Source organism: Acartia tonsa, chromosome 14 (genome assembly GCF_053477335.1).
Source record: "Acartia tonsa isolate MP-2025a chromosome 14, ASM5347733v1, whole genome shotgun sequence".
NCBI classification, from domain to species: domain Eukaryota; kingdom Metazoa; phylum Arthropoda; class Copepoda; order Calanoida; family Acartiidae; genus Acartia; species Acartia tonsa.
Genome location: NC_137273.1, coordinates 12,523,318 through 12,546,536, shown reverse-complemented (window position 1 = coordinate 12,546,536; position 23,219 = coordinate 12,523,318). Strand labels below are relative to the sequence as shown.

Below are 23,219 nucleotides of genomic sequence, written 5' to 3'. Positions count from 1 at the left end.
ACGAAGAATCGCCCCTTAAGGTGCGTTGCCACGAAACGGACTATACCCAAAAATTTTATAGCATTTGGCTTCGATATTAAAATTACTAATTCGAAAGAAATATTTGTCGAGATTTCACAATATTATATTTTTGTAGCAATCTTCAGAAGTATAACTACATTTTTATTATTTGGCTTGTTTGTTATAAATATTCTTGGTTTTTATTATTTATATGTATAAGTTACATGTTAAAAGCCATTAAAAATCCGTCTAATTTTAGAACAAATATGAAAAAATGAGTCAAGGCATGCGGCTGAAAAACTCAATTTAGTTCATTCATACCCTTACATTTTATGAACAATGAAATATGAAGGAATTATTATGAAATTATTTAGGTAAGAAATTTTATTTGAAACTAAAATTTTATTTAAAGATATAAATAATTTAGTTTTATTGATTTATTTTTAGAAATTACACGAATTTTTTATTATTTAATATGAAGCTAGTAAATGTGGCTCACTCAGATTATGACGTCAAAAAAATTAACCAATGAGAGGCCACTATAAATTTTACCATTGGTCAATTACAGTGTATACTGGCCTCTCATTGGTTAATTTTTTTTACGTCATAATCTGAGTCAGCCTTTTTTTACTAGCTTCTTTAATATCATTGTATAAAATAACAAGATGTCTGTTTATGTGTGTGCGTCTGTCTGTATTTAGCGAAGGACCTCGTTTTTGATAGGTCCAGGGCAGGTTTTTTCATCATTTTTTACCTCCACCCCCTTCCCTTTTCTTATGTGAATGTTCTAATAAAATTGACAAAAGAATAGTTATTTCTCGTATCGTATTATAAACGGCTTTCCGCGGATATAGAATGTACAATCATAAGATTAAAACTAGTTTTTTTAGCCCCGTGGTGCCGAAGGCACCGGCTAAAAAAACTAGTTTTAATCTTGAGATTGTACATTTCTATATTCGTAGAAAACTGGATATAATACGATGCTAGACATAGTTTTTTCGTATGGATGAGAACCGGTTCCTATCCACCGGATTCGAATGAATACGAGAAAAGTTTTAATATATTTTTTGCTTGGCGGATTTTCAATTGCAAATATTAAAAACAAAATTGCTGACAATTCGCGAAAAACGGAACAGAAATTACTTATTATAATATTGCAATTTGCTTAACTTTCATATTTTGCATATTAATGCTGCGTTACTTGTTGATATTTAACTTAAAAATCAATAATTGATTTATTCAATACAGTTTGATTTTACCAAAGCATTTGATATCAAATTTTTGAAATAAATAATTTTTTACAAAAAAATCCATTATTTTAATTTCAAAAATCACTTTGACGTACAAATATGTTTTGAATTATATTTTGAAATATTGAATTTTTATGTAGATGTTTAAAGAAATTGCGTTGAAAGTAATCAGAGAAAAATGGGAACGGGAAGCAGTAAAACAGCTGTTCAATCTATAGATCCACACGAGGTATAGATAGATAGATAGAATTAGTTGAATTATAAGTAAAATAGCTGTTCAATCTATAGATCCACACGAGGTATAGATAGATAGATAGAATTAGATGAATTATAAGTAAAACAGCTGTTCAATCTATAGATCCACACGAGGTATAGATAGATAGATAGAATTAGTTGAATTATAAGTAAAACAGCTGTTCAATCTATAGATCCACACGAGGTATAGATAGATAGATAGAATTAGATGAATTATAAGTAAAACAGCTGTTCAATCTATAGATCCACACGAGGTATAGATAGATAGATAGAAATTAGGTGAATTATTAGTAAAACAGCTGTTCAATCTATAGATCCACACGAGGTATAGATAGATAGATAGAATTAGATGAATTATAAGTAAAACAGCTGTTCAATCTATAGATCCACACGAGGTATAGATAGATAGATAAGAATTAGGTGAATTATTAGTAAAACAGCTGTTCAATCTATAGATCCACACGAGGTATAGATAGATAGATAGAAATTAGGTGAATTATTAGTATAACAGCTGTTCAATCTATAGATCCAAACAAGGTATAAATAGATAGACAGAATTAGTTGAATTATAAGTAAAACAGCTGTTCAATCTATAGATCCACACGAGGTATAGATAGATAGATAGAATTAGATAAATTATCACTAAAACAGCTACTAAATCTACAGATCTACACGAGGTATGATAGATCGATAGAATAAGATGAATTATCAGCAAAACAGCTGTTCAAACATTTTTATCAAAATTCTCAAAATATTTATTAAAAATCTTTAAAAATTTTATTAAAAATCTACGTTTTTTTATGGAAAATCTTCAAAATATTTTTTGTTTGTTTGTTTAGGGTTCAAGTGAACAAAGTTATCCGCGTACTAACAGTACATTTACCAGCAACAGCACCACCAACAGCCAGAGTGATGGTGTTGGAGGTGGTGGGGGGCAAAACAACAACAAATCTTTTGGTGGGTATGACCTAGCTCCCCCCTTGATACCACCTCTTCCCTCGCACCCCCCACAGGTAAATTGTTTTAAATATATTATCCGCAGAACAGAACCTCCCCAACTCTCCAACTTTAAGGGAGCTTTAACCCTGTGGGGCTCTTTGATATATATTCTTGCCTGACCTGAATTTAGCATAAAAATATATATCAACTTAGATTTTATCAATAAAAATCTAAAATAAATTCATGCCTAAAGTTTTTGAAAATATTTTTTGTTCCCTTATTATTTTTTTTGGAAAAATCATTAAAAATCCGCAAAATAAACATACACATAGATGAATTACATTTTGTAAGAGTTTAATTTATGCGAAAAGTAAAAATGATTATCATTATTCTTACATAAAAATTAACTGGATCTGTGTCTGTCTGTAGCAAAGGATCTCTGAACAAATAAGGTTCTACTTTACAGTGTAGATTTGCATAGGTCCTAATAAGGTTTATTGTTATTTTAGGGGAGGGTACCACAACCCCCTAAAAAATCCAAAACAGAAACTTTTTCCTTTATTTTTTTTAAATTAAAAAAAAGCGGGTGTGTAATCCCATAATATGAAGTGATCTTAGAGGCCTCTAAGGGTGTAGTCACTAGTATTGAATAAAATGTCTTAATGAATCTCATTTTTTTAGGGAACTCAGGAGAGAAAAGAAAGTAAAAATCCATTGGTAAGACATTTAAATTTTTAAGTAAGTTTAAGATTATTGAGCTAACTTAACATAGATTTATCTAGGGAATAAAGTGACATTGAAATGTAAATTATACTGGTGCCCAAAGTTTTAATAATATGTTTTACCATTAGTTGGCTTAAAAACCTTCGATACTTTTACTAAATCTTGATTGGTTGGTAAAAACTAGCAGTGTTTAATCATATCTTACAATCAATAACTTATTTCTTCAATAGGGGTAATTTTGTAAATCATCATAGGATTTGTACATTAATTAATCGTTAATTTTCTTATGCTTTAAAATCATTGTATGTTTGATATAATCCTGACATACAGATAGACATACAAGAATTGTAGAATAGTTTTAATACTAAGATAAAAAAAAAACTTATAAATTATTATATTTAGAGTTTTCTTGGACGTGCCTTTGGTAAAGGAGATAAAAATGAGAAGAAGAACAAGAGAAATAACAGAAAAGTTGTTGATTTAGATTCTTCAGGTGATTAAGTATAAAGATAGATAAATAGATTCATATAAAGAAAAGTTAGATGTTTAGTTAAATTATGAAGTAAAAAATACAAAAATTTTACCCTTCTATAGATTAAAATTTTTGGTTGAAACGTTTGGACACTAATGTTAATGAATCAACTAATCAAATTCAATAAAAGTTCCCAAAGTTGTTAAGCCAATGAATAAGAAACGTTAATTTAAAACTTTGGAGACTAGTGTAATAAACAGCCCAATGTCCAGACATGTACCTTCCCTCAATGAGTAGGAATACTTTTGATTAGTCTAAATTCTATAAATTTTCTAGGCTAGCCTAGGAGTGAGGGTTTCTTACAATTTCCTTTATATATATAGTGACTCTGTATTGAAAGGGGTAAGGAGAGGACAGAAAATAGGCTAAAACCATCCTGAGGCTGAAAAAAAAATTAGCCTAAAACTAGAATAATCAACAGCAGGAGTTTTATTCCTAAAAATTTCAATATTTACATTACACTATATTCAAAAGTAAAACAAAAACAATCCTTTGAAAAAAAACTTTTTAATACATATTTTAAATCTGATTATTTTAAGTAGGGGTATTTTAAATTGAAAATAAGGGGAAGGGGAGGCTTTACCTCCTAAATGGGGGCGGGGAATTATTTATTTTAAATTTACCCCAAATTTTTTTCCGCAACATTTTGACTTTAGGAATTAAATTACTTTTTGTGTTCATTGGACCTTAAAAACAATCGATATCATTAAGAAAGTAATTTACTAGAAAACTGTATTTGCTATTTATAATAAGGATGACAACATTCATAGCAGGTGAAGTTTCCACTACCAAAAACATTGATAATGTGAAATCCAAGGGTAGAATAATTATTCAAGAAAAAAGGAAATTAATTTTTCCAATGTTTTTTTAAGAATATTTTTTCAATGTTTTCAAAATCAGAGAAAAAAAATCTTCGAATTGAAAAACAATGAAAATAAGTCCTCCTGTAAAAAACATCCAAATTTTTCTAGAGCTTTGTGTACAAATGAGTAACTATATCATAATGGGAAAGAAATATAAAAAAGTCCAATAGAATTATTGACCGATGGATGGATGATGGTTATTCATCACATCGTATTATAGGCAGCCTTCCGCGTATAAAGAAATTAAAAATTATAAGATTAAATCCAGTTATGTTAGGCCCTATGGACCAAAGGTCCAGTCTAACAAAACTGGCATTAATAATATGATTTTTATTTTAATGTTCATGGAAAATTGTTTGTAATTCGATGCTATACATGATATTCTGTATGACTGAGAACTGGTTCTAATCCACTGGATATTAATGGGGTTTTATATTAAGCCATACTAGAAATGAAGTTCCTCAAAACGTGACCACCAAAATATTAAAAGTATAGAGAAGCTTTGTCTCTAAAAATTAATGGGATGTTTGCAAAAACTGTTGAAAATAGGACAAAATGAATTAGTTTTCCTTCACCAAATCATGAAACTGTAAATTCGAGGGATATGACAATTGCCGATAAATTGATGTACATCCCCAATGATGATTGACAAAATTACCCCTTCTGTAGAATACAATAAGTGGTTGAAAGATTTGGATACTCAACCTAATGAACCAAATAATCAAAATTCAGAAAAAGTACCAAAAGTTGATAAGCCAACGAAGAAAAAACGTTATTATTAAACTTTAGGGACTAGTGTAATAAACAGCCCTTCCTGTGAAATAGCAGTAAATATAAATCATTTTCAGCTTGAGTAAAATTTGAATCAATCCTCTTTTGTTAAGCAGTATGATTTTGGGTTTTGGGGAACGATTATCTAGGTCCTAGGATGGTTTTAGTCTACTATAATTTCAAATTTCATTTTAGGCTATATTTAGGCCCCTTCCCTTGCCCTTTTAATAAAAAAACCTGATTTTGGAGGCGCAACCGCCATAACCTATAAAGTATTATTTGTCTGTCTATCTATTATAGTCATGAAATAGCAGTAAATACTGTCTACCATCTGGGAGTAAGGGAGGGGACAATGGGCAATTAATTCAATTTAAGAGTATTTGCTGAAAGACCTTGAAATCCAGATTAATCCAGAAAATATGGAGGAAATTTTAAAGGTAGAGTTAATACAATACAGAAAACTATAAAATGAGAAGAAAGTTCCAAGTAAAAAGCATTTATTTGAAAATTATATTACCAGCACATCAGACTGACGTAACCATTCTGTAATTAATAACTAGAAAAATCTCCCTGGAACCCATTCAATACATAGCCCCATAACCCAAAATTTAATTGGATTCTTAGATTGTTTATTAAACAGATATCACAATAAAGTTTTTATCTCTGAAATGATATTCTGAAGAGAAAAAAATTCTTAAAACCAGCCACATCATAACAAATTAAGTTTATTGATACTTAATCATACCAAAAGTCTGAGACTCTTAAAAATTGAATATTCGATCCATTGTCCCCTCCCTTACTCCCTGGTCTACCATAGATTTGCGCAATTTTTTTTTCAATTTCAACTTAGAGCACAAACAAAATGTTATAAGGTTATTACGTCAATCTTATATCAGAATAGATCCATTAAAAGCGAAGCTCAATAAATCAGACAAAAAAAACTTAATAAAGAATAAACTGAATATTTCATAGAAGTTTCAATGATCACAAACGTTATAACCCAGCATCTACTAAAGTGGTTTTGTTTCTTTAGAAATGTTGCATTGACATGTCGTTAATTTTCAATACGTCTTTTTTGTGACGTATTTAAAGAAAATGACTTATTAATATGTCCTTAATTGTTTTTTATTTGCCATTATTTTTCTTAAAAAAAGAAATTACAAATTAATGCCTGATTAAATATAAAAATTATGGTTGTTTCAATGCGTCATTTTGTATTTTTTCCACATATTAATATATATGTGTAGAATTACATATTAATGTGACAGTAAATAGAATAAATAATGTTAAATTAAAACGTCCTTAATTTGTATTAAGTCATCTTTATTGATTAAATAATTTATTAATATATTACTTACATATGACATATTAATTCCGCAGTAAATAAAATAAATAATGTTGAATCAAAACGTCCTTATTGTGTAATGTGTCATCTTGATTAATTAAATAATTTTCTTGTATTCATTTGAATCCGGTGGATAGGAACCGGTTCTCATGAATACGAAAAAACTATGTCTAGCATCGTATTATATCCAGTTTTCTACGAATATAGAAATGTACAATCATAAGATTAAAACTAGTTTTTTTAGCCGGTGCCTTCGGCACCACGGGGCTAAAAAAAACTAGTTTTAATCTTATAATTGTATATTCTATATCCGCGGAAAGCCGTTTATAATACGATACGAGAAATAACTATTCAAGACACTTTAGGAAATAAGGAAGAGTTCAGAAAAAATTCTGACATAATTATTTTTAAATATTTTTTTCTTCTTAAAAACTAAAAGTTTGTAACATAAAAATAAAATCAAGAAATCTATTATTTTTATTTTTGAAGTTAAATTTTTCTTATTAAAAGACAAAAAAAATTTCTGAACTATGATCCCCATATAAATATTATGAGTATTTAGTAAGAGTTAAACCCTACAAACAAACATTACAATTTATGGGTAATTTAATTTGTGTGAAGAATAAGATTTACTTAATAATAGAACTTCATTCGTAAATGTGATGAGAGAATGAGTTAAATGAATTTTAAAAACATTGTTCCTTCTCTTGTTGCATAATTTCGAAAGGAGATCATAATCGACGACAAATCATGAATATAAGTTTTACAATGTTGAGGTAAGAAGTTAGCTTAAACAACTTTGGGGACTTTAGTGAATTTCAATTGGTTTTATAACTTTAAAGGTAAGAGTTCTATTTTATATCAATCCTATTATATTAATTAGTAAACGTTTTTTGTCTGTCCCAAAGGATCTCGCTAACCGCTGAACTGATATTGTTCTCTTTTACAGTGAAGCTTCTTATAGGTCCTGGGAAGGTTTTTAACTATCTTTTGGGAGGATTCTACACCCCCCTCCCCCCCAAAAAAAATATTTTTTAAAACTCTTTTGAAACTCAAATTTAAAATGGGATAAGGTCAACTTTTCCCCCTCCTACCAGTGCCCCTAGAGGCTTCTAACCAATCTGTTCCATGATATTTTGTATGTTGGTCGGTTGGTTAGGCAATAAAAGGCAGAAATTTAGAAATATATGAAAAAAAAAGATTTTTCTCGTTTCCTGATTATAAGAGTGAGGTCTTATTTTTTTCCTGTGTACATTTCTCATATTCAAGCATCTAGATTAATTGCAATTTTTATTAAAATAATCCATTTTTATTTAACTCAAATCAATTTCTAATTATTAATTAATTCAATGATTTAATTTAAAAAATATTTATTTAATTCAATATAATAATTGTTTAATATTAAATCTAATATTTTATTGATACACATGAAATACCAATTTTGGCGGCCATATTGTTTTTTTGACGTTTTACAGTAAAAAAATGACGTTTTGATATGTCTTTATTTAAAATAATATGTCATTTAATATTTTTGTTATTTATATTTTTAGTGACGTTTTTTCAGAGTTAAGGCCGCATTTTTAGGATTTAATAAAATATTATTATTTTTTAATTAATATTTAAATTATATTGTTAGTTTGGCGGCCATCTTGTTTTTCTGGACGTTTTAAAGGAAAAATTGACGTTTTAATGCGCCATTATTTAAGATAACATGTCATTAAATTCAAAATATTGTTATTATTTATATTTTTTTTTGTGACGTTTTTTTAAAGATAACGACGTATTTTTGGTACACAAAACGTCCTTTAAAAAAATATGAAACGTCATTAGTATAGTAATAAAAAAGTTACGTCATTAAGGACGTATTAATGCGACATGTTTCTTAAAATAATGCGATAAAAGTATATGCTGGGAAGGCCGTACTTAAATAAAAAGACTTATAGAGATGCTACGTTTTTAAAATAAAGAAAAAGTTGTAAAAGACAAATAGACGAAAATACATCCCATTTTTTTATCTTATTATCCTTATAATAAAGTAACAGGATGTTTTTCTGTGTGTTTGTCTGTATGTCTGTCTGTGTGATTGTATGTTTGTACCGAAGGATCTCGCTAACCGCTGAACCGATCGGGTTCTCCTTATCAAAGTTCCCGGGAAGCTTTATAACTATTTTGGTGGAGGGTACTAAGAGAATTCGCCCCTAGAAAAAATTTTTACTTTTTCTTACAAAATCTCTCTCTCTCTCTTTCTTTCTCTTTATCTCTCTCTCTCTCTCTCTCTCTCTCTCTTTCTTTCTCTCTCTCTCTCTCTCTTTCTCTTTCTCACTCTTACCTAGGGACTAAGGGCGATGCATCTAGTTATGATAATATAGTTATATGTAGGCATGTGTGTAGCTACTATACACTTGAAATCGGGTGTTTTTATTAGTCCTGGGCAGGCTTTAAGCTACAATTTATTTAAAATATGACAAGAAAAAAAGAGAAGCTATAGTGTTCTTACAACTATTTTAGAAGCAGCTTGTAGTGCCTCATAAAAATTACGTCCTAAAATACAAATGAGTTTAATGACCATTATTAGGCCAGTATACATTGTAGTTGACCAATGGTAAAATGTATGCTGGTCATTTGTATAGTATGGCGTCATTTTTTATCAGGCACTATAAGCTGCTTCATTAATTTGTATTGTCTGAAAAGTTTTTCATGTTCATGCAATTTTTGTGGATTTATTTGAACTTGGTGCATTTATTATCTAGTATTACTAAATAGGCTGAAAAAGCCTTGTCTTGAGTTTAAAAGGATTAAAATAAATTACTTGTTTGAAAGTAGTTCGATAATTTCTTTAAAAAAGAATATCAATAATTTAATCATGTTTACTGGTCTTAAAATATTAGTACTTTTATTTTTTCTTATTTTTTTTCTTCAAACAAGCTTTGTCAAATTATTTAATTTTACATAATTGGTAATGTTTTTTATGATAATTTAGATTATGCATTAATATATCTCCATTGTCTCATACTGATGCTGTGAGTATTGGTGCAAAAAATATGACGTAACAAAAAAAATTAGCCAATGAGAGGCCGTTATTGACCAATGGTAAAATTTATAGTGGCCTCTCATTGGCTAATTTTTTTTGTTACGTCATATTTTTTGCACCAATACTCACAGCATCTCTCATACTCTTACATATTAGATGCATAATTCTTATAAATACTTTACCATATTATAATTTCACATGCATTCAATTTTGGAATAGAGATATAATATAACATATCAATTTACATCTGCTTTAGGAATCATCATGCAAAGTTAGATATCGAAAGAGCATATACAACTTGTCTAAAATAGCTTTGCTTTTAAATATAGCATATGGACCTTAAATTTGTATCTAATTAGATTCATTATCATTGCTATTTAGTTATTATTAAAACAAAGGCCAACGCACATGTAGCTTTGTTTAGTGCCCTAGGAAAATGGGGATAGATGTCACAGCTTTTGGCCTACCTATTCTATTGATATCATAGTAGGGGAAAAGAGAAAGAGAAAGGGAAAGAAATCTCCTAGAAAAGAGATAGGGTAAAGGGTATTTCCTGACATCAATAGAATAGGTAGGCCAAAAGCAGTGACACCTATCCCCATTTTGCTTGGGCATTACCACGCACAATGGTCTCCTCCTCCAGGTTGTTTTTGGTTACCTGGTTTTCTCTTTGATTCCACGTCTAGGCTTGATTGGTTATATTACCATATCCTTTCCTAAAAGTGTGACCCAACCATCTCCATTTTCTCTGTTCTGTTGTAGATTATATTCCCTAATAATTATACATTTTCCTATTTAGCTAAACTGAAGCAAAAAGTTATTATTTCGTGATGTAAAATAGAGAATTGTGGGGGGATAGAAAGATAAAATACTATGCACTTTTTGCCATACCTGTAAAACAACAAAACAATTTGAGATCTAAATGGATAAGACAATGGATAAAAAAATGATGTACAATACATCCCCAATGATGATACTCAAAATTACCTCTTCTGTAGATTACAATTTTGGTTGTAACGTTAATACACTCTACTTAATAACCAACCAACCTATAAAGTCCCGAAAGTTGTTAAGCCAACGATTAAGAAAACATTAATATCATAAAACTTTGGAGACTAATGTAAAAAAACAGCCCATTCATAAGTACCATTGTATAAAAAAATGTATCTAATCAATACTAGTTATTTATCGCATCATATATAGCCCTTAGTATATATTAAAATGAAATATTGTAAGATTAAAAGCAGTTTTGTTAGCCACGAGGGGCCGTAGGCACAGGCTACCAAAACTGGTATTGATTTTATGATTTTTAAATTTAAATTTTCGTCGAAATTTTTTTTTGTAACTCGATGTTATTCAAGATTTTGTAGTATGGCTGAGCTCTGGTTCTAATCCAGCGGATATTAATCGGTTTCGAAGCTATACTGGAATAGTTATTTCTCGTATCGTATTATAAACGGCTTTCCGCGGATATAGAATGTACAATTATAAGATTAAAACTAGTTTTTTTAGCCCCGAGGTGCCGGAGGCACCGGCTAAAAAACTGGTTTTAATCTTATGATTGTACATTTCTATATTCGTAGAAAACTGGATATAATACGATGCTAGACATAGTTTTTTCGTATGGATGAGAACCGGTTCCTATCCACCGGATTCAAATGAATACGAGAAAAATAATTATCAGTTTTATGTAAACACCTTCTATTGGCTGAGGAAAAGGTCAGGCATGAACTGAACATGAAAACACAAACAGTCAATAGACAGATACCCAGCAAGATATTTCGCCATGGAATCGCCATCAATCTCGTGCAATATATGTACCGAGTCTCATGCTACCTCAAATCCCCTTCGCCATGAATTGCCACCTAATTTTTTGGCGATAAACGTTGGAAAATCGTCCTTTCAATCAAAAGGTAGCATGCGAGTTCGCCATCGATATTGTAGCAGAGTAGCAAAAATTAAAAGAGAGAGAGTGAGAGAGAGAGAGAGAGAGAGAGAGAGAGAGAGAGAGAGAGATCATAAAATTCCCGGCTTAATTTAACAAAGAGTAAGATATGTTTCTCTCTCTCTCTCTCTTTCTCGCTCTTTTAATTTATACTACTTTGCTACGATATCGATGGCGAACTCGCATGCTACCTTTTGCTTGAAAGGACGATTTTCCAATGTTTATCGCTAACGATATCAAACAACGTTGCATGCTGCCTTTTTTTCAAAGTTTCGCTTGGTAGATATAGATAGACAATTTTGCAGGTTATAAAGTGACGGGGAGGGAGGGGACATTGGGTTCTTTATTACACTAGTCTCCAAAGTTTTATTATAACGTATTCTTATTCTTAGGCTTGCCTACTTTGGGGACTTCTAGTGAATTTTTATTGGTTGGTTCATTAAGTTTAGTGTCCAAACGTTTTAACCACTAAATGTAATATATATAAGGGGTAATTTTGTGTATCATAATCAGAGATGTACATCAATTTATCGCCCATTGTCTTATATACCATTAGATCCTTGACTCTATAAGTCAAAGTGTCCCCTTGTATGTCTCTCTGTCAGAATTTTTTTTGGTAAAAGTAAGTCCTTTTGGCTGCTTTATGCAGTATGACCCACGAAAAAGTATTTTTTAGCATCTGCAGCCCATATTTATCAACGAATTATTAAAAAATGTATATGTTCTTGTTCTCTATAGAATTCCACATAAGTAGATATAAAAATATTTTTTTTTTACATCAATTAACAGCTGAGATTTTTAGAGCTAAAGTTTTGAAAAGTGACTGAGAAAAAGAATTTTTTTTTTGTTTTTCATAATTTTTGGATGGTTATATCATGTTTTTCTGGTAGCTGAATAATGATAAACAAAGAAAAACAAGTTGACTAATTTTTTCTTTTTTATTCCATCAAAAAATATAAATTTTTGATGGCAAAAAGTACTACTGAATGAATTGATTATTTGCAAATTTCAGGTTATTTATTTCCCCTTATTTATGAAAAGGATTAATAATGACAGTTGCTCTGCATTTAATAGAGGGTTAATTAAGCTTTTTAGACCAAAAAATTATTTTGTTGTAATTTTATTTTCTTTATAACTTTTTTGTTATTAAAGTAAGGATTATGAAACAAAAACAATTTTCCTGCTATATTCATAAGAATTTATTTGGTTTTTAAATCTAAAACAATTTTGCTTAATAAGTAAGTTTTTCAAAATATCATTAAACTAAAAAGACTCAAAAAATATGAGTAAAAAAATGCTTTTAACTTAAAACCTAAATTTTTTATTTCATTTTTGTAAAAAGTTTCTGCTAGTAAAAAAAATAAAAAGATTTTTACCTTAATTGTGCTAAAAAAGTCGTTTCATATTAAAAGTTACTTTTTCAAAACTTTAGCTCCAAAAATCTCAGCTGTTAATTGATGTAAAAAAAATATTTTTATATCTACTTATGTGGAAATCTATAGAGAACAAGGACATACACATTTTTTAATAATTCGTTGATAAATATGGGCTGCAGATGCTAAAAAATACTTTTTCCTTGGTCATACTGTATATCAGAGGGACATATTTTTTGTAAAGATTCTTCACCTAATTGTTCGTCTATTTGTTTGACTTAAATCTTTACTTCAATACTTCGCAACTTTTGGATTATTTCTTTCATACTTTTGCATTCTTTTTTTTGATAATAACATTTATGTAACTTTTGTTACTATAATTAATTTACTTTTTTTAAAGTACTTTTTATTGAAATATAGTACATACAAAATACAAGTATGATTATATCCATAAAAGCGAAGCTCTGAAAAGTTTGACTAACAAATATAATACTTGTAGAGTGCCAAAACTAAATAAGCAGTATATAATGTATAAGTATAAACAAAATTGTAAGTAAATTTGTTGTCAAAAAAAGTAAAAAATCAGCATGATTTAAATGGGCGTACAAACTTTTTGGTAACAATTATAGAGTTGCTACGCTTCCTAAATCGTATCTAATTGTCATTGGAATAATCAAACAAAGTTTAATATCGAAAGGACAATTCTAACCTGTTTGAATTAATGAAAAGAGCTAACTGTCCCGGATGGACAGACTTTCTGTTAACGATTATAGGGTTGCTATGCTTCCTAAATTGTACCTGAAGTTTAAAATTGATATTACAATTCAAACATGCATAAATTAATGAAAAGAGTTAACTGTAACAGACGTATGGATGGACTGACTGTAATTAAAAAAGCTTCGTTTTTAAAAAAGGCAGAAACTGCCTTCCTAGGTATGAAAAGGATATTGCCTATTCTTTTTCTTACAAATTGTCACTTGATTATGTTTTCAGATAGTGATACAGACACAGACGCTTATGAAGAGAGTCGGAGAGGCTTTGACAATAAATTAAAGTAAGCCTTTCCATTTATATTCATTAAGTAATTTTAAAAAAAGATTCTACAAAGCTACTCTAGTCATTTATAATGTTCGATGGGTTGGTCGGTTTGTTTTTAGTGATATTTCCCTGAACGTCTTTTCCAGTTTTAAAAAATTACTACGTCCTGTTTTAACTCCTAAATTTTTAACTGCTTGCCATTGCTGTGCGACGCTTATAAACACATAAAATCTCCATGTTTGTTTAGAAATGATATTAAAGACCTAGAGAGTACATTTGTCAGACTGGGCCTGGACGAAAATGGCCGCGTTCGGGAGGATAGGGGTGGCAATACTGCTCCAGGAATTATTGGCGGGAACAGCCTGAATGTGAGCAACTCAAAGGGCCGCGCAATTCGCCTGGAGAAAATTCACCAAAACCAAAATGGCGGCATTGGTCTGACACCTGCTAGAGATGTAAGTAATAAATTTTAAAATTAAATCCTTTACAAAAGTCAAACTGCCGTGAATTATATTATATCTATCGGCACTTCTTTACCTTGAAAGTTAATAATCTCGATATCTATGTATCTATCTATCTATATTAGATTGGCTGCCTTCCACTTTCTATAAGTGATAGATTAAGTAGATTAAAACAGTCAATAAGAACAAAGTCTATCTGTCTATCTATCTATCTTTCTATTTTAATGTGAATTACTCCAGTCTAGTCAATAAGACCAAAGTCTATCTGTCTATCTATCTAACTTTCTATTTTAATTTGAATTACACATGTCAATACGACCAAAGTCTATCTGTCTATCTATCTATTTAAATGAGAATTACACCAGCCAATAAGACCAAAGTCTATCTGTCTATCTATCTAACTTTCTATTTTAATGTGAATTACACCAGTCCATACAACCAAAGTCTATCTGTCTATCTACCTATCTTTCTATTTTAATGTGAAAAACTCCAGTCAATTAGACCAAAGTTTATCTGTCTCTCTATCTATTTAAATGAGAATTACACCAGTCAATAAGACCATAGTCTATCTGTCTATCTATCTAACTTTCTATTTTAATTTGAATTACACCAGTTAATACGTCCAAAGTCTATCTTTCTATCTTCCTATCTTACTCGCTTTCTATTCTAGGTTGGTTACCCTCCCAGTTCGGACAGTGATAGATCCAGTGAATTGAATAACTCAATGCGGCCTCAGTCCAGGGGCCAACATAACGGTCTTCATAATGGGTAAATTTTATATAAATCTTGAAAAACTTTTTTCTGACCAAAATAACATCTTTTTAGAAATATTGTTTTTGAGAAATTTGTAATATATGTAATGTAATCTAGAGCATTACAAACATACCTAGTGGGTTAATTGTAGTTTAGCTTCACAAAATATTTTAGGTGTCAAGAAGCAGCTTGTAATTCCTATAAAAATATACGCCATTCAATACAAATGACCAATAATAGGAAAGTATACATTATACCATTGGTCAACACAACTGTACTGGCCTATCATTGGTAATTTGTATTGTATGGAGTCATTTTTATAGACACTTTAGCTTCACAAAATATTTTAGGTGTCAAGAAGCAGCTTGTAATTCCTATAAAAATATACGCCATACAATACAAATGACCAATAATAGGACAGTATATACATTATACCAATGGTCAATACAACTGTACTGGCCTATCATTGGTCATTTGTATTGTACTAGAGGCTAGGGGCGAATCCCAAAGAGGTTTGATCAAACCAATTTTCGTATTTTGGATTTAAAATAAAAAGAAAAATAAAAGAAAAAATTTGGGAGGGGGGAATTTTTTTATTTTTTTTTTTTTTTGGGGGGGGGGGGTTTAGTCGACACCACTATTTTATTTTAGGTTTTAAAAAGAAATTTTTTTTTGTTTTTTTGGGGGGGGTTATTTTTCATTTTTTGGGGGGTTGGGGGTGTCCCACTCCCCAAGAAAATAATTATATACCTTCCCGGGAACTATGAGAAGCTACCCTGTAAAGAAGAACCTGATCGGTTCAGCGGTTAGCGAGATCCTTCGCTACAAACAAACAGACAAACAAACACACAAACAAACAGATAGACATCGTTCTACTTTGTATTATAGATGGCGTCGTTTTTTATAATCACTATAAGCTGCTTCAGTTATCAATCTTGAATAGAAGCTACAAAAATCAAGTTTGTTTCTACACATAGCTGAAAGATAGAATGAATATTATTTCGAATCCAGGCTCCACTACCAGAAAATCAAAAATTGTAACAAATTTGAATAAAATTAGTTAAAAATAATTAGATAATAATTTTTCAATTTTAGCCGGATGGAAAAGTCTAGTTTGAAATTTAGTTGGGACCAAGATAAACCAATTGTTGAGAAGGAGGACAGATGGACGTTATCCAAGGTAAATTAAAGAAAACTCCCGATGATTATTTACCAATTATGACTAACAAACCTATTAACATAAGTAGCTTTCCCTCTATAGTAAACTTGAATTAATATTTAGGTGAAGATAGACGGGTTCGATCCCGAAAAGTTTCGAGTTGCCAATGCTCTGACAGCCACAAACACCCACAAACAACCAGCTAGTATACTATTCATACAGCCAACTAATAATAATACTGCAGGGTATGGACACCATGGAAACTGTCCCAATTTTGTATAACTTTTGCGGAACATGTTCCAGTTACGTCATATTTTTCTTTCCCGAAAAAGGGAAGAGGGAAAGAAAAAAAAGGGAAGGGGGGAAGAAAAAAGAGATGGGAGAAAAGGGGGTTTTCCCCATCTCTTTTGAAGAGATTTTCTTCCCCCCTTCTCTTTTTCGGGAAAGAAAAATATGACGTAAATGGAACATGTTCCGCAAAAGTTATACAAAATTGGGACAGTTTCCATGGTGTCATAATAATAATACAGGGTATGTATCTATCTATCTATACTCTACCTAGCCAGAAAGTAGCATCACTATCGCGCTACTATAGCGCAGGATATCATGTAGCAATCGAGCACGAGTTCTTACGATATCGCTAAATAGTCGTCCAATGCACATTGACGATATGTTACGATAAATGGTCAAAAAGGTACTTAGAGCTGCGCGATACACCTACGAACTCGTAAGTGATATCGTAAGTATCGTACGCGATATTGCAACAGTTTCGTTATGGCATTGACGCATTTTTTACGACATTTAGCGATATCGCATCAATGTCGCGAGTATTTATGGGGGTCAATTAAACGAGAAACGCGATTTAATCGCATAACTCGTACACGATACAATAGCTACATTTACAATAAAGTCGCATACGATTGCTTTCCGATTTGGCAAGTAGCTGGTTAAAAAAAACAGATAATAATAATTTATTTAATATTTATTCAAAGATTCAAAGAACATATACAAAAAAAGGATACTGTATAACATTTTCTTTCATAATAAACTTTAAATATATTAGAACATTTACTAACAAGACAACATCCATAACAGCAAGACCAAAAAAATATCTCTTAATTACTAAAAAAAGTATTATTTAATAACTTAAGTTTTTCTTTGCTCCCAAGTTTGAAATTGATAGGACACATAATCCAGAACAAACCTATTTATACAAGAGTGTTACTTTAAAAAAAGGCTGCAATATTTTTACAAATAAAGGGTGACAACATCCATAAAAGCAAAGCATTAAACGGTATGACAAACGAACATTAACTCTAGAAGAGTGTCATAGAGAGCTTCGCTTTTAAAATGTTATTCTTATTAAAACACTTATCTAAGATGCCTAAATAAACAAAAAAAGCTATCCAGTATGGACGGACCGACCCATATTATAGAAAAGCTTAAAATTAAAACAATTGTATACAATTCTAACATGGATTAGATTAAAGAAAAAAGCTAACCGGTACGGACAAACGGCCACAGACAAACAGACGGCCGCCGACGGACGGACCGACCTATATATTATAGAAAAGCTTTATTTTAAAACACATAAATATATTGTACACTGATAAAAAAACACAATTCCTTTGGATAAGTAAGCTACATGGACAAACGGAAGTAGTGACGGCCACAGGACGAACGGACGGCCACAGTCAACTTCATAGACAAACGGACGGTCAGACAGCCACGGACGGACGGACGGACCGAATAATATTACAGAAAAGTTTTATTTTTATTTAAAAATACAAATATACTTCTTTTAAATAGTCAATATCACCGCGATTTTTTAAAAAATAAACTAGAAACGCCGGTGACAAATTAAGTTTGCGGCATTCTTGCGCGGCGCGCGCGCATAAGGGTTTTCAACTTTTTTTAGTTAACTTTAATTTTAAGATCTAGCATCAATCCACAAACATAAAGTTTTTGACTTTGGACATGTATACATTCATATTTAGTATTCTAGAAGTTAATATATTTCTAATGTTCCTTATTTAAAAATCTTGACAAAAAATTAATTCTATGCCTAAATAAGTTGGCATTCTACACTGAATTTTGAATTTTGAAGCCAAGTTCATTTTCAACATTTAAAAAACAAATAATGTTTTCTAATTTAGTAATCTTTTGAATTATCAGAAAATTTAACGCTCTTTTATTAAAGAATTTAAATAATGTAAATAAAATTTTTATAATTTTTACATTTTAAAATGAACTTGTCCTTTATGAATGATGACGCCACTTAGCAATGAACTTTGCCATATTTTTACCATAATATCGTAAATACGATTTTGTCGCTAATTTAGCAAAAACTCGCGTAAGATATATACGACTATATCACCAATATCGTAAATACGATTTTGTCGCAAAATTAGCAAAGATATCGTGAGCAACTTTAGGCGATATTTACTATATTTTCGCAAAAAATTGTAAATACGATATTGGCGATAAAATACGATATATCGCACGCGAGTTTTCTTACGACGTTTCTGGCTGGGTAATATCTACAAACAACCAGCTAGTATACTATTCATACAGCCAACTAATAATAATAATACAGGGTATGTATTTATCTATCTATACTCTAATATATACAAAAGCTAGCTAGTATACTATTTATACAGCCAACTAATAATAATAATACAGGGTATGTACCTATCTATATATACTAGGGCGGGTTCATATCAGAAGTAGACAAAGAGGGGATGTGCAATAGATAAGACTAACTTGAGTAGTAGAATCAGGAACTTTTGTCCGTTTCAAAATATCTCGTTCCTAGCCTTAGAAATGACTTAAAACACCATTTTTAAAGGTTTACTGAGAGTTGTCCAATTTGTAGAGGTTTTTTAAAGATTTTCTCAGGCTATGAACGAGATTTTTTGAAACTCTAAAAGTTCCTGATTCTACTCCTCAATGCCTTTCCTGGGAGCACCATGAAGCCATAGTTCTGATTCAATAAATTTTTTGCTCAATTACAAATAGCTATACAATTGAATGTCTGGTCGTCAGCGGTTTTAAGACTTAAGATAAATTTTAAATCATCCAGAGTTATATTATATTTATAAAAATCATTTGCAGATCCCCGCTTTGGTCTTAGAAGAAAAATGTCCAAAATCTAATATATACTGGGTGTCCCTCGGAAACTGTATTTTTGAAACGCTTATTACCCCCTTAATATTTGAGCTATCTTAGTAGAATAAAAAGTATTTGGCAGCCTACTTCTGACCATTTTATGGGATAATGATAAAAAATCCACAAAATAAACAGGAAAAAATCTACGAAGTAGTACAAAAGAGGTTGATTTTGATGAATTTAGACTAACCTAGCAGAAAATATTTGATTTGTAAACTTTAGGATAAGTTGGGGGCCAAACGGCTGGTCGCTCAGACTTGCCAAGCACACCAATAGAACCGGCTTGACATGGGAAACAAAAAATTTTCAATATTGAAGAATATGAGGTGTACTATAAATGAGCAAAATGTAAAAATAAGCATAACATTGGTCTTCTTTGTTAATTTTTCATATGAGCTCGCTTTAAATGCACACAAGAACCTGAACTATACCAGATTTTTAATTAGACTACAATGCCAGTTCTTATAATGTCTGGAGTAAGTCATTGTGATCCACCGTTTGACCACCAGCTGCTTTACAAGTTAAATAAGGCATAATTTTCTTGTGGATTAGTCTTATATTCACTAAAATCAGCCTGTTATGTATTACCTTGTAGATTTTTTATGTTAACTTTCCGGATTTTTCATCACTATTCCATAAAATGGTCAGTATTAAGCTGCCAAATCCTTTTTATTTTACTAAGATAACTCAAATATTAAGGGAGTAATAAGCGTTAAAAAAGAACAGTTTCCGAGAGACACCCTGTACTCTAGTATCCACAAACAACTAGCGAAAAGCTGTTTATAATACAATGTAATAAATAACTATTCTTGTAGGAGACATGAACAGTACAACAGCCTACCTGGAGCCATTCCTAGCCCCTCGGTGCCCAGATATGATCCTATGGAACAGCAGTTACTAGCATCCATTGAACGAGAACTTGACTGGTGATTTGGTGGCTCTATATATTTGTTAAATTTTTTGTTTTTTTCTTTGGTGATTCCATTAATTAAATTAGTAAAAAAAGCTGTTTTAACAAAAGATTTTGTTTTTGTTTATTGCATAATCAGGGGTCGTGATTTAGCACATTAATTCCATTTAAAATTGCTGAAAATTTGGATATTTATGTGGCGTAATGTTAGCGTAAACTTGTTGAGAAGTTGATAAGAAGGGGGAGGGGGGCGGGTGGGGAGAAGAAGGAAGTGGGTTGAGGGGAAATTTTCACTCAGAATTGTGTTTGTAAGAATCCTGGTTCCTTTTCTTTGTGTATAATAAATACTAGTAAATATTTTGAAGAACGTGTCCTAACTTTTGTGATTTTGATTTTACCAATTCGTGACGAGCTCCCAAAGTTCAAAGTTTTGATTCACCAGGCTTTAACAAAATAGAATTTAAAATGTAAGATCATACTATTTTTGTTCATAATGGCAATTTTCTTCTTTTTTTTGTTGCGTTTTAGTACCTTCAAACCAACTTAATTTAAAAAAAATTGCATATCCAAATTCTATGAATCATTTTACATCTACTACTTACTAAAAGCACCGACTAGCTTTTAGACTAGCTAGGACACGTTCTTTTCATGAATCTCCTTACACTAGGATATGTAAATGGAAGACAAATGATTTTCGAACGAGATAGAAAAATTATTTATCTTTTAATACTGACATTACACTATAAACTTTTCATCAATATTTTTGTAATTTTTAACTTTTGACTTATTAAATATAATTTTATGAATGTTGAAGAAAAAATATCGTTTTAACTGGAAAGTAATATTATGTTAAAATTTGTATTAAATGTATTTAATGAGTTCAACAACAAAAACTATTAATCGTTTTCAAAACTTTAAATAGGTCAATAAACTATTTTTTTCTTTATTTTTTTGAATACGAAATTGACAATTCAATTTGAGATACATTTAAAAATCATAATTTTCCGATGAAAACACTTAATATTAGTCAGTGCCTTTTTACAATAAAGTAAAACTAAAAAAGATCCTAGGACAAACGCAGGAGTCCCAAACGTCGGAGTGGACACTAAACCTAACCTGTCCTATTTTAGACCTTCTTATAGGTTTTTTCAATGCATAACCCCTGCGGAGGGCTACTTTGTACATTCATATTCTAACCTAACCTAATCTGTGTAGAAATACTTAAATTGATATTTTAACACTCTTGCGTTTGTCCACTCCGACGTTTGGGACTCCTGCGTTTGTCCTAGAACCTAAATAAACTAAATGAAATCCCTCTTATCCATGAAAATTTTTAAATACTGTTTTCTAACCTTAACCTAAGCAATCATATACTAGAATAGTTTATGGCATCGTATTATAGACAGCTTTTCTATGATATTAAAATTAAAAATTTTAAGATTAAACTCATTTTTGTTAGAATCAAGAGGCCGAAGGTCCTGGCTAACAAAACTGGTATTAATCTTATTATTTTTATTTTAATATTTTTGGAACATTGTTTGTAAAACGATGCTTTTTATGGTTCGCTGACGTTTAAAATGAAATCACCTAATAATCCAAAAAAGCATTAATAATCAATTTTCCAAAAATATGACTTTAATACATTTGTAAATTTTTTGTGATACTCGATGCAAAGCAAATGTTTAGTCAAAATCTGTAGAAATATTTATTTATTGTACATGATAGAAGTTTTAATTTTCGCCAAAAAGCATTTCATATTAGGGCATGCTTTTAGAATATTGTTTTAGTTTTTAATAAATTAATTGAAATTAATTATTGTTTTTTTTTTATTCATTATTATGGATTGTCTTAAGCTTTTATGCGCTTTTTCTGCAAATTGCAAATAGTGATGAAAAAAGTGCAAAGCTAACAGAAAAAAATCTACAAGGTAATACATACCAGGTTGATTTTAATGAATATAAGACTAATTCGTAAGAAAAAATATGCCATGGTAAAAAAAAGGTGGTTGTCAAACGGTTGATCAAAAAGACTGACTCCTTTTTATTTTAACTCAAATATTAAGGGAGTAATAAGCGTTTGAAAAAACAGTTTGCTTTACTATCTATGTAAATATCTGTAATTGTTCTGGTGATAATATTTTTACATTTTATCATGAACTTTAAGAAACACCAGATTAATTTACTATAGGGTGATCAAAATTCAGCGACCTTTTCTAAATGATTTAAAAATGTACTAAATGTAAACTCATTCCAACAACTAATGATTTATTTTAGAGCTGAATATGGAACATTTTATATCTAAAATTAAAATATTGCATTTCTTGCAAATTAGAAGCGCACGACGACATTTAAAATTTCACTAATCTGGCTCAAGCTGCAAGACTTTGATGTTACATGATCAAAAACCGTGACAGTGGCTCATCACATAGCGCATCCGCTCGTCGTCGGGAAGGTGATAGGTTCGAATCTCGGTCCGACGCCATGTCATAACTATTAACTAAAGGCGTTGAAAATGGTTCCTACTGCTGCTATGTCAGATCCGCGAGTAGGGGGGGGGGGAACAGGCGCAAACAAAGGGTTGGTTGTCTGATGGGTGTTGGTTACCCTAGGCGATTGAGCGCGTTACACTGCAATTAAAAATGCAGAGTATGTTCTAAGGTGACGTGGAGAGGACTGGTACTGTCATCTTCATCAGCAAAGTGCC

The 23,219-nt window shown here is 30.7% G+C and overlaps 1 protein-coding gene across 1 annotated transcript; it reads left to right on the top strand.

The window, feature by feature from the left end:
• The first annotated feature begins 257 nt into the window (after window positions 1–257).
• On the top strand, window positions 258–20,733 carry LOC145305858 (uncharacterized). Its single transcript, XM_080147684.1, has 11 exons — window positions 258–374; window positions 1,391–1,479; window positions 2,345–2,518; window positions 3,126–3,161; window positions 3,570–3,660; window positions 14,021–14,081; window positions 14,313–14,520; window positions 15,197–15,294; window positions 16,375–16,459; window positions 16,562–16,683; window positions 20,422–20,733. Exons 2-11 carry the CDS (start codon window positions 1,429–1,431, stop codon window positions 20,534–20,536), a joined length of 1,041 nt encoding a protein of 346 aa, XP_080003810.1. The 5' UTR covers window positions 258–374; window positions 1,391–1,428; the 3' UTR covers window positions 20,537–20,733.
• The last annotated feature ends 2,486 nt before the right edge of the window (window positions 20,734–23,219 follow it).

Bases quoted from the DNA above. Each gene is read 5' to 3' on its own strand.
- LOC145305858 (XM_080147684.1), top strand. From the start codon at position 1,429: ATGGGAACGGGAAGCAGTAAAACAGCTGTTCAATCTATAGATCCACAC. The intron at 1,480-2,344 runs GTATAGATAGAT...TTGTTTGTTTAG, and splicing joins AATCTATAGATCCACACGAG to GGTTCAAGTGAACAAAGTTA. The intron at 14,521-15,196 runs GTAAGTAATAAA...TTTCTATTCTAG, and splicing joins GTCTGACACCTGCTAGAGAT to GTTGGTTACCCTCCCAGTTC.